Source organism: Drosophila nasuta, chromosome 2L (assembly GCF_023558535.2).
Source record: "Drosophila nasuta strain 15112-1781.00 chromosome 2L, ASM2355853v1, whole genome shotgun sequence".
NCBI classification, from domain to species: Eukaryota; Metazoa; Arthropoda; class Insecta; order Diptera; family Drosophilidae; genus Drosophila; species Drosophila nasuta.
In genome coordinates, this window is record NC_083455.1 from 5529629 (window position 1) to 5547699 (window position 18071).

Here is an 18071-nt window from a genome sequence, read left to right on the forward strand (position 1 = left end):
CTGAATTGCAAACAGCTGATCCGTGTTTACGTATGTTTCGTTAAGTTCGTAACAAGTAGCTTTTGTTTGGCAAATGTACCCACATCTGGCTGTCACGCACTTGGGTCATTTTTAGTACATTTCAGTGTTTGTGGTCGCAAAGACAAATTAATTAATATGAGTGCTTAAACTACATTTAATCTTCGTACAAAACGTACGCTTGCGCGATAATATCGTGTATGTGTCGTCGTGTGCTGAAAACAGACGCGCCCCTTTAATTTGACTATGTGGGTGCATGTGTGTGTATGCGATGTGTCTAAAAAAGCAGAGGTCAAAAGTGCACGCAGGCCAAAGAAGGCCAAACCTAATGGTCAACAAATGCAGCATATGACGTAAATTGAGCTCTCGGCTCTACAATAAGAAAAAAAGAAATCAAAAACAATGTCTTTCTAATTGTATTCAATTCCGCGTAAAAGTAATCACGACTGGCAATTGTTTTTGTTATGCATTGAGTATATATGTATGTATATCTCAACGCTTGTACATATACATATACATTCAATCGTGGGTACGTGTGTGTATGTGTATGTAAATATTATGTGCAGGCGCAGCCAACGCTGACGTCTCTGCCTAATGTTGTTGCTTCTTCTTCAACACCCTGCCATTCACATTGACTGTTGTCCAATCAACGCGGCGCTAGCGCCAGAAAATTCCTATGCTGATAAGACGCCCGTGTATAAGTGGAATAGAGAACGAGAAGTCACTGAGAGAGCGTTAACTGCTGGTATCGCGAGAGTGAGCGTAAGCAAGAGAGAGCGACACGACGACGTGTGCTATCGTCAGCTGTTTTATGTTTTGATTGTGTGCTTGGGAAATAATAATCGCAATCGCACAGGTTTTCAGCTTTGTTCTTGACGTTGACGTCGCACGACGAACGCTCGAGCTCGATCAGTACCGTTTGTGAAATTGAAAAGCTATCAACGGGTGTCGTCGCGTTCTATTCAAAAAGGCGCACAAAGCTTCTTTCTGACTTTTTATTATCAGCACTTCTCACTGACTGACGTCGCAACTTGTTGTCAAACCGAATAGTTGCGCTTTATATTAGTGTATGTGTGTGTATATGAATTGTGAGTGTATATGTATAGTGTAGTGAATTGTGATTACTGCGCTTTAGCGTAAAAAGCGGGCGTGTTTGCCGTTAGAAAAAGTGAAGAATAAGCAGCAGAAAAGCAAGACCAATGGCAAACAACAAGTGCAAAAAGTAAAGCGGAAAAAAAGTTGAAAAATTCAACGTAATACAATTCGCAAATATGCTGCGATTTCAATTCCGATAATTAATAAATATCAACAAATAGTAGAAATTTCTAGCATACACAAATGCGTATCAATAAAAGTGCAAATTGAAAAAGAAATCAAATTTATAAATACAAAAAAATAGAAGTGTTAATTGAAGTTTTCAACAGTGAAATAATTAGATTGATAATCTTTAAAAATAAGATATAACCATAGAGCTTTTATGCAAAATGTGTAAATAAAAGGAATCCTTGTGTTAACTTAATTAACATCTTGCAGAGTTGAATTGTGAATAATGGTGAAAAGCCAACTAGAGAAACAGAAAACGGTTAGAAAACAATAAGCTCAAAAGCAATAACAGCACCTGGTCACACTACAAAACCAAAGCAACGACAACAGCAACAACAACAAGAATAATAACAGTAAAAAATGATGTTGAACAAATACGAAAGCTACCAACGCACAAACAACATGTTCCCACATCACCATCAACAACAACAACCCCCACAACACCAACAGCAGCTCTCGCAGTCGCTCTCACAGCATCAACTGCAGTTACAGTCGCTGCCTCTTTCACTCTCTCAGCTGCAATATGCCGGCGGCAGCACAGACGCTATTGGCGCTGGCAGCAACAGCGCGGCTGAGCTGGCAACAGCTGAGATGCTGGCATCGAAGGCGGAACGCGAATCGATCCATTCGGGTCAATTCATGGTGTCGCACTTTGAGGCTGAGGAAGCCCAAGATGATCTCGAGGACGATGGCGAGGTAAAGATGCTCGATCCCGAGGATCCCAGCCTAGATAAAGCTGGAGAAGAGACAAACACCTGTCGTGACGTTCAGCTCTACGTGCCTCAGACTGTCGTACACTTTCCGCGCATGGACTTGGATCGTGACTGCGATGAGAACAGCATGGGCATCACTTCCCATCTGGAGATCGAGACGTCGCTGACCAAGCTCTTTAAATGCATGAATTTGGCCTACAGGTGAGTTTCTGTCACTGTTGCTCTAAGTGTTAGCCTTAACTTCACTATTACATTTTCTGTTACTTTTACTGTTATTGTTAGCATTAGTGTTTCTGTTAGTGTTTGCAGTTTTTTCTTTTCCAACAACAGCTATTTTTGCATTGTTTACTATAAAATAGAATATAAATTGCATTTTCTTCTGCCAACGCGAAATTCCTGGTTATCTGGAATGATGTTACATAAGCTCAGCATTGCATCCAATCTGTACAAATGAATGTTTTGTTTTCTTTTTTTATCAGATATCAGCTGACAGATATCTCTTCTTTTTTTTATCTTTTTTCTAACTGATTAGTTTACTAGATACAGAGCGATTGTTAAGAGTTAACCAAGGAAAAAACAATTTATTTATTAGCTTGATTTATGAATCTGTTCGCAAAGTGTAACCAGAGAGTAATTGGAGAATCCGATCTGCATCTTTTTCACTGCAGCTTTTACTGTTTCTGTCACTCTGAATGTTAATGCTATTGTTACTGCTTCGTTTAATTTTTATGTTATTGCAGTTACTCCTACTTTTGCCGTTCAGTTATGGCTTATGTTATTAATCTGGCTATTACTGCTGTTACCATTACACTTTCTGAAAGCGCTACTCTTTCTGCAGCTGCCACTGTTTCTGTTATTGCTATGGTTTCTGTTACTGATCCGCCTCATATTAATGTTAGTGTTTATAACTCTGCTACTGTTACAAATACTGTAATTGTTAGTGTTAGCGCTGCTGTTACTCTTTCTGTAAGCGCTGCTCTTACTACTACTGTTACGGTCACTGTCACCCCACAAAATTTTGTGCACGCGCCCCGCGCGTGATACTAATCTGGGGCTGTCAGACGTTTTTTCTGGGAGCGCAGACTGGCCGAAAAGACTTGTCCGCATAATCGGGGCACATGTTAACGACGCAGCCAGCGACGGTAACAGCGACGCTGATACCAACGTCGCTGCTCGGATTACCTGTGGGCAACTTCGTTTTAAGCGCTCGCTCGCTTGCTTCTGCTTACGATTCGCGCGGTTCGCTGTCCAATTACCCCTGTCTTCATATTCTTCTATTTTTGCCGTGTCTCATTTCTGCGGACGTTCGCAAATGCATTTACTCAAAATAATATTCGAATCTGAATTATATATCACACTTGAAGTCGTACTTATCGCCTCTATTCTGTCTTTTGGCAATTCATTAAACTTCACTTTTTTATAGGGAAATATATGAAACGTTTCTATAACATCTATATAAGATTAAACTATTTTGAAATTTATTTTATCACGAATATAATATTACGATTGCTTTTACCCATTTTAGAACACCTGAGAAAAATGATTTTAGAGTTTAAGAAAAAGGCACTTGTATTCAAGCTATCAATGTTTTCTTAAAGTTTAGTATAAGAAAGACGCCCAAAATACGGGATATGAAGTTTTTTTTTTAAACAATCTCTATACAGCCTAGAAATAGATTCAATGATTGCAATCCCAATAGAGAATCGCTATATACATATAATCTGGTAATACTGTTTGTGTAACATTAGAAATATTCTTGGAATGCATTTAACGGCTTTATTACAAATCCACAAAGCGAATACACAAATCTTGATGAAATTATTTTGCAATTAATTTCTTTTGAGCGCGAAACGTATGAATATATACATTTTCAGTGTGTGTGCAAATAGTTCTATATAAAAGATGGCCGACATATGAACTACGTAGATAGTGACAGTAATTTCTTTTGTTTTGTTTTTTGTTTACGCTTCCATAGTTTATATATATATATGTATATATATATAAAGGTTTATAATGACAGTGAGGGAGGCCATTACACTTTTCGGACATGTGCTTAAATACGACTTTTCTTATAACTCATATATGTTGATATGTATTTGCTATAAATATATTCATACGTAAGTACAAATTGGACTTTATGCCGCGTCTCTAATTCGCATTGAGCACGTACACGACTTTGTTTATTTGGCTCCCTATCATGGTGATAGAGTTCAGAGTTTTGGGTTCATTCAGGCTTTTAGTCATCGAAGATCGTATGTTACGCGTATTTTGTTGTTTTGTTTGTTTGTCGGTTTGCCGAATCGATCTATATTTAGCATTATGTGGCGCGCTCTTTTTATGGTCAAGCTCTTTTTTGGTTTGTTTTTGGCGGTTTAGCATACTCGTATATTAGTGGTATGCCTTATCAGTTAGATAGGGCTTTATTTATGTTATTGTTGTCTTATCAGCTTGTTCACTTTTGCAGGACTCCCATTCAGTTTTGTGTTGCGCATTTCGCGCGAAAAATACTTCGCAGTGGGGTCGCTGCTATAGATAATGTAATATAAACTTCCCCGTGGGTCGAATGTACAGTTATAGAAAATAGAATTCGAAACGTTTACGTTTAACCAATAACATTCTAGTTGGGTTCAAACGCATTTATAAATATTTTTAGAAATACAATATTTTTTGCCTCTCTCGTTGAATTCGAATGCTAAAGTAATTAGCAGAATCGGAGTAATTAACTCAGCCAGAACGTGGAACGTGGTGTTATTAGTGCCAACAAAGCTAGGGCCGATGATGACGAGAGTGTAAACCTGTTTCAAATTCCAACAGCTGATTGGACATTCTGGCGAGGGAAATGTGTCTATAATATGACATAGACTTGGAATATGCAGACTTCCATTCAATTAAATATGAATATTTAGTTGTCATGGTCATTGGCCAGTCAAAATAAACTTGTTTGGCCAAAAAGAGATGCAGACAAATGATGACGCAGCATCGTTAGAGGTGTAAGGTATTTCCCCCATCAGCAAAAAACAGAAATAGAATTCTCGCAAAATGCGATAGGTGAGAGAAGTTCATCGAAGTGTCTAAACAAACAGTTTCATTTACTAGCAAGTATAAAAGTGTGGCCGACTCTCGAGTAGTTTTGTTATGCAATTTCTGTTTAGAGGGCGTGCACTCTGTAAAACGAGCGGAGCAACAACACGACTAAATGCACCTGTGTGTTAAATATTTGCTGAGAATTTGCTAATGAATCACCGACCATCCAGTGGCGATAACAACAACAGATCGTGTATCGCCTACGTATTGATTAGTCAAGTTATTGTTTATAACGTATGCGAATTGATATTGATACGACGTATAACGAGTAGGTGTGTATTTTGTTATTAAGAGTAATTGATTTGGGCCCCCCTCAGAACGTTTGTCGTAAACCTCAACTGCATTTACCCCATGTCAATCGTTGTTGGATATCAGTTTTGATAGCACGTCCGATTAACGAGTATCTCTCTCATTTCTCTCTAATCAATCGACACATCGACAGTTGGCAGTTTTACCAGCTGCGCAACTCAAACAATATAAACAAAAACATAACAAATGCGCGCAAAAAAAAATTATTCAGATTTTATTTTGAGATTGTCGCCCAGGCGGGTTATGGGGCAAGCTAAATATAGCACAAAAAATCTGTCCATTTGTATACTTTATATTATTTATAAACAAGACAAGATGCATTCTCTATTATTGTAAACTACAAATATTGGACAAACTATTAGCGCGCGACGTTTTTCGGTATTTTAAATAGTGTATAGTATATTTACATACCTAACATACTATAAATAATGCAATAAACATATACATATTCTGAAACTTTTCATTCCTTTCAGTCAAAAACTCACTTCCCCCAAGTGGAACCATTTCAAAGGTGTGCGATTGCGTTGGAAGGACAAAATACGTCTAAATAATGTCATTTGGCGATGTTGGCACATGCAATGTGAGTAACAATTCTCAAACTAGATTGCTCCACAGAATTATGCAATACAAATTTAGATTCCGTCATCAAAATGAACACAAGAGCATATTGTATCAAGATACAATATTTGTATTATCTTCAGCTTTCTAGATTTTTGGTACTCTAAGCCAAAGCAAGATGATTTTTTAAAAAACGAGAGATTTGAATGTATTTTAAATACTTTTGCAAAGCACAGAATTTACAAATGTTAAACATTTCATATTTTTATTCGCACAAAAATATTACTAAATAAAAAATTGCATTTAATTGAGCGTGAAAAATACTTTTATTGTTGTGTAATTAAAATTTTTTTATCAATGAGGCAATAGACGAAATAAAAATATAGTCTAAAAAGGTCAAATTTGTAGAATGTAAAAATATAAAATGCCAAAACATCAGAATGATTTATCAACGATTTCCGAAACATGTTCGAGGTTGTACTGTATCATAAAAATAGTGCCGATTACGCAGAAGAGTAATGTGTTCTATAAAGTAGAAAATGTTCATGTTAATTTTGTTTGCTTTTCGAAACTTGACGTGATCGAATAAAACTGAGATCCGGTTAGAAGAAGTTTCCGTGACACATTGATTATGACATTAAAAATGAAGCTTGCAGCATTTCAGCGAATATCAATAATTTAAGCGCTTTGTAACACACATAATAGTAGTATTCCATAATTTTGTTGTTATAATTTGTAATCAATGTCCCAACAGATTTACAAACAAAAAATTTTCCATATGTTAGTCCCCGTATCGCACGTGGCAATTGGGCAACGAGGGTCGTTGATAAAGTATGCCACCCAAAAAAATTAAAAAACCAAAATCAATGCTTCAAATGCTTAATGAATGTTTCCTTGAGCGTTCAGCGCTACACGTGCAAATTTAATAACAAACACAAATTGGGTGCGACGTCTGTCAAAACGAACAACACGGAAAAAAAGCTAAAAGCTAAATGAAAGCTTTCAAAGCACAATCTCGCGATCACAATCGCTTAAATGTTGCTCTTGTTGTTGTTTTTGTTGGTGGTGGAGAGATGAGTCGCATTTGTTGGTAATTTGTCAACTGGTTTTCGGTTCGTGGTTTCCCTCTCTGCCCATGGCCTTTTGCTTAGTCGCTGGGCAGAGAAGTTCTCTAGTATTCGCAGTCGGTCGTTGTCATGCGTCTGGTCACTTCCCATACACTTGCGACGCACTTTTCCTACGCTGCTGCTGCTGCTGTTGCTGCTGCTTATCAGCGAGCCAGCGTCGCTGGTCTTATCAACAAAAAAGATGCCTGTCTGGTCTGGCGTCTTGATCGCTCGCCGTTCGCTTTCTGTCACTTTGTCGAATGCGATTTAAATTATTGCTGTTACCACAACTCGCATCTGTACTATGTATTAATATATTCAACGTAACCTGAGTAACAGATCGTGTATAGCCCAAAGATCTCAAAATTGTAGCTGAAAGCAAAGTTCTTAAACACTTTTTTTTTTGGTTTGTTTATTTCTCGATTAACACCATTAAACGAACCGGAAAAAATTAAATGTTTAATCAATTAAAAAGCCATACGAATCACCGAACGAATACTTTTTGAGTTTATGTGTCATTTATGTCTATTTTAGTTCAGTTTTGTTTCACGTTTTGTTTTTTTTGAAAAATTTTCCATCTGCTTGTTACATCATTTGTGTGAGCGAGATAGTTGCAGAGACGTTACAAACTCGCAGTCTAGATTATCTCTATAAAATGACGACGACATCGTCAACTGCGACAAAGGCAAACGGAAAATTTTAGGTCTATTTATAAAGTATCGTACTTATAAATCTACAACTTCTTGTCTCACATTTAGCACTTAATACTTAACTAAGTACGCATATATGCTAAATGTTTATCGCACTAGATAACCCCCAGAATGTGAGGAGTAATGCCTCCGAAAAGATGCTACGATATTGCATCCCATTCTCAAGAAAAAACTTAAGATAATATGCCTAGAGTATAACATAGAACATGAATAGTAATAACATTTGTACAATGCTCGGTCAGAATCTTTTTATATGACATCAAATATGTTAGGAAGAGTATTTCAGTATCATCCTGCCTCAATAGCAGTACCATTTTTTATCTTATTGTTTAGACGTACTCTTAAGTATATATGATCATTAACTCATAGTTCATATATCTTCCCGACGTATTGTGAAATGGTTTGTGAAACGTCACTCAACCAAAAAAAAAAAGTACGAGTCCGATTCAAACACGTGTGGGTCGTTGTCATTGTCATCACCCCATGGGAGAGGAGGAAGCCATTGGCATCTCTCCCTCTCCAGAGTTATCTATCATGGTGATAGAATAGCGCTATCGCCAGGCAAAATCTTATCTCCGTTTTGTATTGTATTTAATTTGTGTCTTGTTTTTGTTTTTGGCGCGTTCTCTATGCATAGTATCATCTGGCTAACCTGTGTGTATGTTTTTCTCCCTTTTGCAGTTATACAAAAGCGCAGAACGCCGGTGTGTCAATTCGCATCGCCACTGGACGTTGACATACATAGTAATCCTCAAGTAAGTAGTAACAACAGGTAACTGTTTCACGACTAGTTAGATAACATAAAACATACAATAGATAATATCTGCAAAAAACGATCGGAAAAATATCAAACAGTTTTGTGGTTGAACAGAGTGTCCTTTTACTTGAGTACTCAACAGAAATGTTTATTGTGAAGTTCCATTCACTAATGATTGAATTTAAACGAACTCGAGATGATCGTTACTTACTATTAAATTGTCATCCTAATTTAGTGTTTCTTATAAAGTAATGAAATACTTTATCTTACATTTTATATAACTTTAGCAAGGATGCTTAACGTATATTCCCTCTTAACCCTTCGAAAAGAATTGAATCTTGGGTGCTTGACTCTCCTTTAATTTCGCATTTCTATAACCTAAACTTTTATTTAAAATAATGACATTTAATCACAGACTAGGAAGACGAATCAAGCATACGTCCTTGACTCTCTGTGATTTCCGTTCTGAAGTTTGAAAGTCAAACACATTCTATTGCTGCTAATCACCATTGGCACTTAAGTTTTCGATGGTAATTTGTGCTATTGTAAAATAATCGAATGACTACCCCACATGGTGCAGCAACAACATCCACTTGCCGATTATGAGCCGAAATGTTGGCGTCCAAAATCATTCAGCGAACGCGTGATCAATCGACGCGCGCCATCGACTCATGGAGAGATAGGAGATGTAGTCCCCATTTCTATATAGAGGGCTCTCCTTTGCTCCGCTCCGCTCCAACTTGCAGCACGTGATAAGAACGGGCGTTTATATTTGGCTATCGATCATCTATAGTATGCATGTATTTATAGAACGAGATTAATCGCATGTCCGAAATCAATTTGACTTTCTCATTGTGTAGTACTTGTCTTCAGATTTGACGAACCTTGGAATAGAATTAAATATACATTTTATGATAACTTAACGTATATTTAAAAAGCATGATATATGACGGGATATTCACGTGACTTATTTATGAGTGAAAGAAGGTTTCTGAAAGACTTTTATATTGGGAAATTCTGATGTTTACTACGAGTTCCTTTTCCGACAGTTAGTCAATAGCTGAACCGTCTCTATTAGATTTGATGCTTCCTGATTAATTAGCATATTTCGCACTCTGTTAAACGTTTCACAATGAGTACAATATGCACTAAGCAAACTGGCAAACAACCCACCCACACCTCTTACAATATCTGCTAATTGGCTAATCAAAACAACCGACCAGGTCTACTGCATAGATCGACACCCAGCCTCTGTCGAGCAACGAGCACTTGAGTTGTGAGGAGGCACAACTTCTATGCCACACCCATATTGTAGTTTATTTGTTTAGCAACCGCAAGTCAGTCAGAGAGATCCCAAAGTCAGACACACATATTCCGCAGTTCTCAAGTAGGTGCTTATCTTACCTTTTCAGGTCTGGGTCTGGGTCTGAAAAAAGAACTATGTACCCAGTAAAAAAGAATTGGTGGAAAGATTAATCTTATCGAGAGAGTGTAAAATTTGTTTTCATTTGCTCTGTGTGCAAAATAATTATTCAGTGTTCTAAAATTCTATAAATTTTGATTACCGCAATGCTTAGTTATTGACTTTGCTTTGTTCTGGGATATTAAATCAGTTCACAAAAGGCCACAACCAGCTCTAGAGTCTAAACCTTAGACTCGACAAAACAGATCAAAAATGTGCAAGGTATTCTTTTTTTTAAATAATTAAACATCTTTTTTAATTTCGATACACACTTATATTTCCCTTTTATTTTTCCACAGACCGTTGTGCTTGAGGGAAAATACTGGAAACGTCATGCAGCTGTCATCAAAGCGGAATACAGAAAATGGCGCAAAAATTATAAATCAAAAGCAACTGGCTGCTTGACTTATGATTCGGTAAGTCAATCAACATTTTAGGTGTCAGCAAAATTGAGCTGTGCTTTCTGCAACGATTTTGTAGAATTTTCCATTTCCTTGAATTGCACCAATATGACCATATAAGTGAAGATCGCTGTAAAGAGCTGTCAAACAGCAGATTAGACTAGAAAAATATTTGAACAAGATACCGCATACAATTAGATACCTTGAATAGGGTGCTCTTATCCAAAGCAAAAAATCCATAGGCTGTCAATATGGGTTGCTGACGTAGGTTCTTCAGCAGAAACTTTTCGACCTATCATTTGTAATACACATGATAAATTAAGGGAGTCCAACGAGCGACTGTCACTTCGACCACTTACCATTTTATCTAAGCCCGAACCAGTTCGAGGTATTTTTGCAAGAATCTTGGCAGTTTTATTGGCCTGCAATAAATTGAAAGAATTTTAGTTTGTATCTGATGAAGGGGAATTAAATTGAAAACCGGGAAATTCGAAATATTTCATTTTTATGATACTAGCTAGATAATTTGTAATGATCCAAGCGCAAACTAAATATGTGTTTAATTACTTGAAGATGTTAAACTTTTTTGTTTGGCTAACTAATTCATTGATTGCTCACCTCGACTGTGATGAAGTTCGAGCGCATCAACAACGTCATCACTGCCAGCCAAGGCACACTCCACAGGCTGGCCGTGATGCTAACAATGGAAATTTGAAAGAAGTTATGAAATTTGCCCTCCATTGCGGTGCTTAGCAGATAGAGAGGTCCAGTTGGGGCCATTAACAGAATAAGTGGCACAATGGGAAGCATGAGGAGTCCAAAGCAATTGTTAAGCTCCCCCGTTATAAGACTTAATAATCGCTGTCGCTCAACCAGAACACGCCTACAATTAGTGCTCGAATCATTTGCATCTAGCTTCTGATTGTAATAGGCCAGGCCAGCGGCAATGATTCTTTGCAAGCAGACGAAGAACACAACCAGGAGACTCATGGACAGAAATCCATAAGTATAGATTGCGACATAAACTAATATGGCAACTTGCTCCAAGCCCGTCTGCGCATATCCATTGGCATAGTTGAAGAAACTGACTACAAATAGGACACTATACGTGATGAAGATACGCATAAAGTATCGATCAGTTCGTTCACTTGAGCAGAGTCTGTTAAGCTTCAGCAGCGTTTCCACCAATAATATGTGACGACGTCGTCGCCAATAGAGGCAGATGTGAAGCAAACAAAGCACCACACAAAATCGTAACAGATTCATGCGCTCATAGAAATTGCCAGTCTTCGTGTAAACATTCATGAACAACTCGTCCGGATTGAAATATGCATATGAGAAACACCCGAGTATTCCGGCTAGTATGCTGAGCGTATAGATCACCGCATAAGTCTCACTGTTTGCTGATATCTCAAGCAGACACTTTTCCTCATCGAGGCGAGCACATATCATTCCCAGCGCATATAGAAAGCGGAGATACAAACGCATGTCCCGACACGGTGACATGTTGACAGTGACTGTCCAACTGAGACGGACGAACCCATCAGCTAAGTGTATTTGTGGTTGATCGGAGATACATTTCATAAATTCATTAAAGTAATTAATTGGTTATTACGCAGGACTTGCATATCTGCGTTGACGTTGATATAATACTAAGCAGAATTCAGTCGGGGCATTAAAATTGCAGTATTATTGTATTGTGCACTAAACCATAAATAAATGTATGATATAAAATGGAACTTTTTCTGAAAGAGTCATGTGAAATATAATAGCGCAGAAAACATATCATAGTAACTGTTTCATCTTGGGATTGTTGTTATACCCGGTATCCATAGGGTAGAAGGGTAATTATTATTACTTTGTGTCGACAAGAAATTACGACTAGAGACTACCAAAAATGTAAATGCAATCAGTTAAAAAATGTAATATATATTATATATACAAAATAGTATATGTAGAACAAAAATTGGCTGCAGCTGTCAGACTTTAATTTCTTTAATATATTTTTAATGCATCAGTATGCCGCTATACTACATATAATATTTTTTCGGTATATTCGCCGTCGTACTTTGATATTTTTATTGAATATGGATAGTCCCCCACCTTTTATTATTTAAACACGCAAATTCATGAGATCTGAATGATGCTACATGATGCATTGTTTGTGAAAAGATACGCACCTCGATCCGAACCATATCCCTTTGAAATATAGTGCCCATTGAAAACAACCAAGGTAGGTTCCAAAGCATATTTGCGAATAGCAAGCGAATAAGAAAATATTGATCCTTACGATTGCTATCCATCTCGAAGACAATCGTAACCATAAAAAATGTAGCCGATGGAGCCGATAATAGGACAAATGCCGTAATTAAAACCATGACTAGACCGAAGGCAGAGTTCAGTTGTTCATGGCAAACGATGAGCATTTGATTGCGATGCCACAGATTCAATCGCCACATTGTTGTCATTGTGGTTTTTGCTATTGCTGTTGTTGTTGTTGTTGCTGCTGCTGCTTCCCGCAAGTCGCGATTATAAAGGTGCAAAAGGGCAGCCAAGACCTGTGCCAGGCAGCTGTAGAGAACTATGATAAGCCCTATCAGCACGTAGCTATAGGTGAAAATGGCGCATAAGAGCAGCCTGGGCAATAGCTCAATATTGTGAATATAAGCCTGTATGTATAATCCAAGGCAGAGCATCGACAAGCACGCCTGGATGCAGAAGCGCCGAAAGAAGTGCTTGGCATAACAATTGTGCAGATCCTTGTGATTGTGGTGAATTAACAGAGCAAGTAGAGCCAGAAAACGGCGACGTTTAAGAAAGAATGCAAGATATATTAAGGATATGACTAGGCAAGCACAGCAATAACTGATAACTATGTATGAATTGCCTACTAGGTTGTATACTGGTATCATAAATCCCTCAGGCACCATCACTAAATATGCGATTGCGAACCATGATCCAACTTGAGCCACAATAAACGCAATCAGTCCCTGTAGCTCGTTATGTTGGCTCATAGATATCATGGGAATGCTCTCAGTTTTGAGTGTAACACACAGTAAACCCAAGCACTTTAAACTAATTAGGTAAACTCGTAGCTCAGCTCCGTAAAACATGACTGAGAAGCACCGACTGACTAGCAGAACAGTAATGCATTCTTGTGTAATGCCTACTTTAATCAATTACAAATTACATATGGGACGGAGAGTGAAACTACTCGTAAAAGCAATTAAATCAATTGGCTTTGACAATACACTTGAATGAAAGCCACACGACTACCTAAATTCCCAAACCTCAAGGAAACCTATATGAAGTAGAGCTACGAATAGTTAAAATACTCTTGAAAATAAGTAATAAGAAGCCTGGTCAGTTAGGAAAAAATATATGGGATAATAATTGCAAATTCGTGATTTTATGGGATCAAAATACTTCTATGTGTAATATGTGAAATAAACAGCTAGAAACTAGAACTAGAAAGTTAGTGAAGAGAATTGAGTTAATGGAGGATACAAGTTAGTTTACTTATTTGACTCATTACTTAAATAAAAGTAAAAGAAAAATCACATAAAAGACGTATACTCTGAATCAGCATCAGCAAACACACTATGAACAGTTTGGCTATGCTTAGTAGTTTAATTCAGTAAAGGGTATATTACAGTCAAGATGACTTCAGCTTTTTAATTTGTTTTTATTCATACGATCAGCAATCAATTTAAAATTGTACTCTATTAGATGTGAGTAAATGTAATAATTTCAACATACCTGTAAGCGAACTGAGTTGCTCACTATAGCTGTCGCTGAGGTTAATAACGTAGGTGAAAGCCATATTAGAGTTAAAAATACATCCTGCATTGGCGTGGTCTTTGTTTTACTGACTGTTAGCATGTTAATGATGCTAGTTGCATCAAGCGAGGAGAAAAGCAGGCACAGGTGAATATTAAAGCCATAGACGACACTGATCTGATCGCTGCACAGAACCAGCAGTCGATCATGAAGATCGAGGCAAGCGCGCAGTCGAAGAATATCGCTGCAACTACGCTTGGGCAGTTGCAACTGTCGAACGAGATTCTTTAGTTGCCCCTGATTCCAGCGAAGCACATGCCGCACCAGATGAATGAGGCACACATAGGTGCCGAGTATGAAGCTGCTGATGATGGCGCGCAAAGGAAAGCCGAGTGTACTGAACTTGAATAACATCGTAGTCCTTGTCAGCCAATGCAGCATGACGGCCCTTAGAAAGTTGACCATGTACATGGTGTTCATGAAAATGAGAATCCATAGGAGGTATTTGGGCAACGTTAGGCGAACTCCCGTCAAGTATTTGCGCCTGTACAACTCCAGTTGGCGAACGATGCGCACATTGGAGCCTTGAAGCCAAATGAGCCAGGCATTCTGCACAAACTGTATAACGAGGGCAGAGAAGAGGACGAGGCGTTCAAAATGATTTCCAGTGGCGGTCATTTCTCGCTTGAAGCACATTGTCCAAAAGTAAATGAGAATTATCATGCAACCGATGAGATACAATTGCAGTCCTAAGTGCACCACATAGCAGATGAGGCTGCGATGCAACCGAAACCGATCACTGTTCGGATTGTAATGGATGCAGAATATGCCCAGATAACGGCAGATGCAATAGAATGGATAGAGCTCACTTTGCTGATACTTGATCATTGTACAGCTTCGATAATCACCAATTGGATACTGATAGCTGCTTTAACGAAGACATTAGTATTTATGGAACCCAGATACATTAGTCGAGTTCCATTACTACTTATTATTAAGTAGGACCTTAAAAAAACGTTTCACACTTGAGCAATTAAATAAATAAGCGGAGGATATACGACTAATATAGTTAACTTACCTGCTTGGTCACCTCGTTACCATTCAGTGGCAGTATCATATAGAAGCAGGTGGGAAACATCCAAGTGATGACCCTCGCCACCTCGGAATATGAGAAACGGTCTTCTAACGCTGATAAGTAGGCAATGCATGTTGCCTTCAGCACATAGTAAAGAAACGGGAATATCAAAGCTGCGCCATAGACTTGAACCATTTCTTCCTGGCACAACGATATCAGCTCATCATGGATTCTGAGGCAATCATTCAATATGCCGGGAGTTATTACTGCATCACTTTTCAGTTTTTCCAAGTTATTGGCCTGAGCTTCAAGCAATTTGCGCATAACATGCACCAATGATGTGTAGCATGTTATAATATAGTTTTTGCGTACAAATTGCAACACAAGTCCGATGTAGGAGAACATATGTGCTGCTTGCTGACTCAAATGCCAGGTGCCAATCACATAGTTAACGACAAGATATAAATACGTTAAGCATATGATAATCCATATCCGATTTAGCCATCGTGGCCAACTCAATGCCTTTAGGTCAAATTTTAGGCGAACAGACAACAGACATAAGCGGTTCAAAAGATGCTGATGGATTTCTTGCGTCATCAGAAGCCACACATTGAAAAGCAATCCACTTATCGGAGATATCACGTCCACTAAATGAAAAAACAATTTACCCGTCGGTGACTCAACGCCTAAATAATCCACGCTCAACTGGACGAGCAATTGAAAAAGTTCGGCGATTATCAAACATAGAATCAGCAATTGTGTGGCGAGTGTCGACCATGTTCTATGCACCACATAACGTTGCAAGTTTTTTGAGTACTGCAAATCTGTCAGACCCAAATAACGTTGGTATTGCAAAAACGTTAGCATTATTTACGTCTGCTATGTCGCAAGTTGTCCCGAGTACTGAAATACCATGTTGTTGTTTGACTATACTGCCCGATATCAGATTATCTATCATATATGCATAGGAAATGAGTTCGTCTGATGATGATATGCCAATCAATTTAACCCACAAGTGGTCTTCAGCAATTAAGTTGTCCTAGCTGGATCTCAACAAGGACTCTCGCCTTGAAAATACTCAATCACTTAGACCATATATAGCAACACCATTAACATATTTAATATACATACATATGTAGACTCACCTTTGTGATTAAATCATTGTCCATTAATGGCATTGTCACATACACAAGGATCATGAACATCCATGTGACTAGGCTGCACCCTTCTGTATAGGTGAAACGATTTTCTGAGGTCGCCAGATAAGTGACATATACGGAATTTTGTCCAAGATACAAAAACATCAGCAGCATTGCACCGCCAAAGGAATCTAAGAGTTCCTCGACACAAAGCAATAACAGCTTGTCATGAATTTCCAAATTGTTTGCCAAGCTCTCCAAGGATATAGATGCAGTTGATAGTGCGAATTGAAGTTCATCCTGTTGCTTTTGCATGAGACTCAACACTATGCTCACCAAGGACGAGTAGCAGGTGATTACAAAATTGGTGCGCAAAAGATTAACCAAGAGGCACACAAGATAGATAGACTGTTCAACCTGTGGGCAGTAATTCCAATATTGGATAATCCCCATGACAACGTTGAGTGTATAGACAATGCAACTTATCAACCAAATGCGATAAAGGCAAATCGGACGTGGTAGCGTTAAAGTATCCAGTTTAAGGTTCATTGCCAAAAGTGAGAGTTTTTGGAGTAGATTGCTTTGGGATTTTTGGAAAATGCATAACCAAGTATTAACCAACAACTGAGTGATTGGGGCTTCTAAGATAATTATATAATAGAATGCATATCCCTCCTTAGACTCCATATCCACATTGTAGATGCATTTACCAGTTAGTGTGGAGTATAGAGATTGAATCATGACATACAGAATTATTAACTTCATGACAAAAGTTCCCACACTTGGGTTTAAAACATATTCTTGACGACCGCGTGAATAGTCGATATCGTTCAGTCCAAAATAACGCTGATAATGGACAAATGAACACAATTTCTGATGTTCCTGTTCCATCACCATATTGTCCCGATAAATTGTTGCGTTTTGCTAAACTTTACACTCTTAACTGAAAGTCGAAAAATTCTGTGATGAACGTAATGAGCTTGAATCCGATCAAATGAATGCAAGAAAAGCACTTTAGACTAATTGAAATTGTGTTGAAGGTTACACTCATCAATTCAAGTTCGTGTTCAATTAATTATAATTGCATTCTTGCTAGTTATAACATACACACTGTAAATATATATTATCTAAATTCTATAAGAATACAGCAATAAGAGTTGTGTATAGTTATTTTCACATAGACTAAAGCAATTATTGCAATTGTTAAGCTCCCCCGTTATAAGACTTAATAATCGCTGTCGCTCAACCAGAACACGCCTACAATTAGTGCTCGAATCATTTGCATCTAGCTTCTGATTGTAATAGGCCAGGCCAGCGGCAATGATTCTTTGCAAGCAGACGAAGAACACAACCAGGAGACTCATGGACAGAAATCCATAAGTATAGATTGCGACATAAACTAATATGGCAACTTGCTCCAAGCCCGTCTGCGCATATCCATTGGCATAGTTGAAGAAACTGACTACAAATAGGACACTATACGTGATGAAGATACGCATAAAGTATCGATCAGTTCGTTCACTTGAGCAGAGTCTGTTAAGCTTCAGCAGCGTTTCCACCAATAATATGTGACGACGTCGTCGCCAATAGAGGCAGATGTGAAGCAAACAAAGCACCACACAAAATCGTAACAGAT

General features: G+C 38.1%; 2 protein-coding genes across 5 annotated transcripts in view; one reads left to right on the plus strand and one right to left on the minus strand.

Moving 5' to 3' along the window:
• The first annotated feature begins 140 nt into the window (after positions 1-140).
• LOC132799046 (protein WBSCR14 homolog) overlaps positions 141-18071 on the plus strand; it is a 30594-nt gene continuing 12663 nt past the window's right edge. Inside the window, exons 1-5 of one of the 4 annotated variants that reach the window (XM_060811178.1) lie at positions 141-371; positions 1552-2255; positions 5921-6027; positions 8503-8576; positions 10340-10456. In XM_060811178.1, coding sequence (XP_060667161.1) covers positions 1702-2255; positions 5921-6027; positions 8503-8576; positions 10340-10456 — 852 coding nt within the window. In that variant the 5' untranslated portion in view covers positions 141-371; positions 1552-1701. Of the gene's footprint in view, positions 372-831; positions 2256-5920; positions 6028-8502; positions 8577-10238; positions 10263-10339; positions 10457-18071 lie in introns of those variants that run through there. The other 3 variants (XM_060811179.1, XM_060811177.1, XM_060811180.1) reach the window with 3 other exon arrangements.
• Positions 10450-12037, minus strand: LOC132799048 (gustatory and pheromone receptor 39a). The gene is made up of 4 exons (XM_060811184.1): positions 11060-12037; positions 10801-10863; positions 10644-10733; positions 10450-10581 (listed from the first exon to the last, which is right to left on the minus strand). Exons 1-4 carry the CDS (start codon positions 12023-12025, stop codon positions 10474-10476), a joined length of 1227 nt encoding a protein of 408 aa, XP_060667167.1. The 5' UTR covers positions 12026-12037; the 3' UTR covers positions 10450-10473.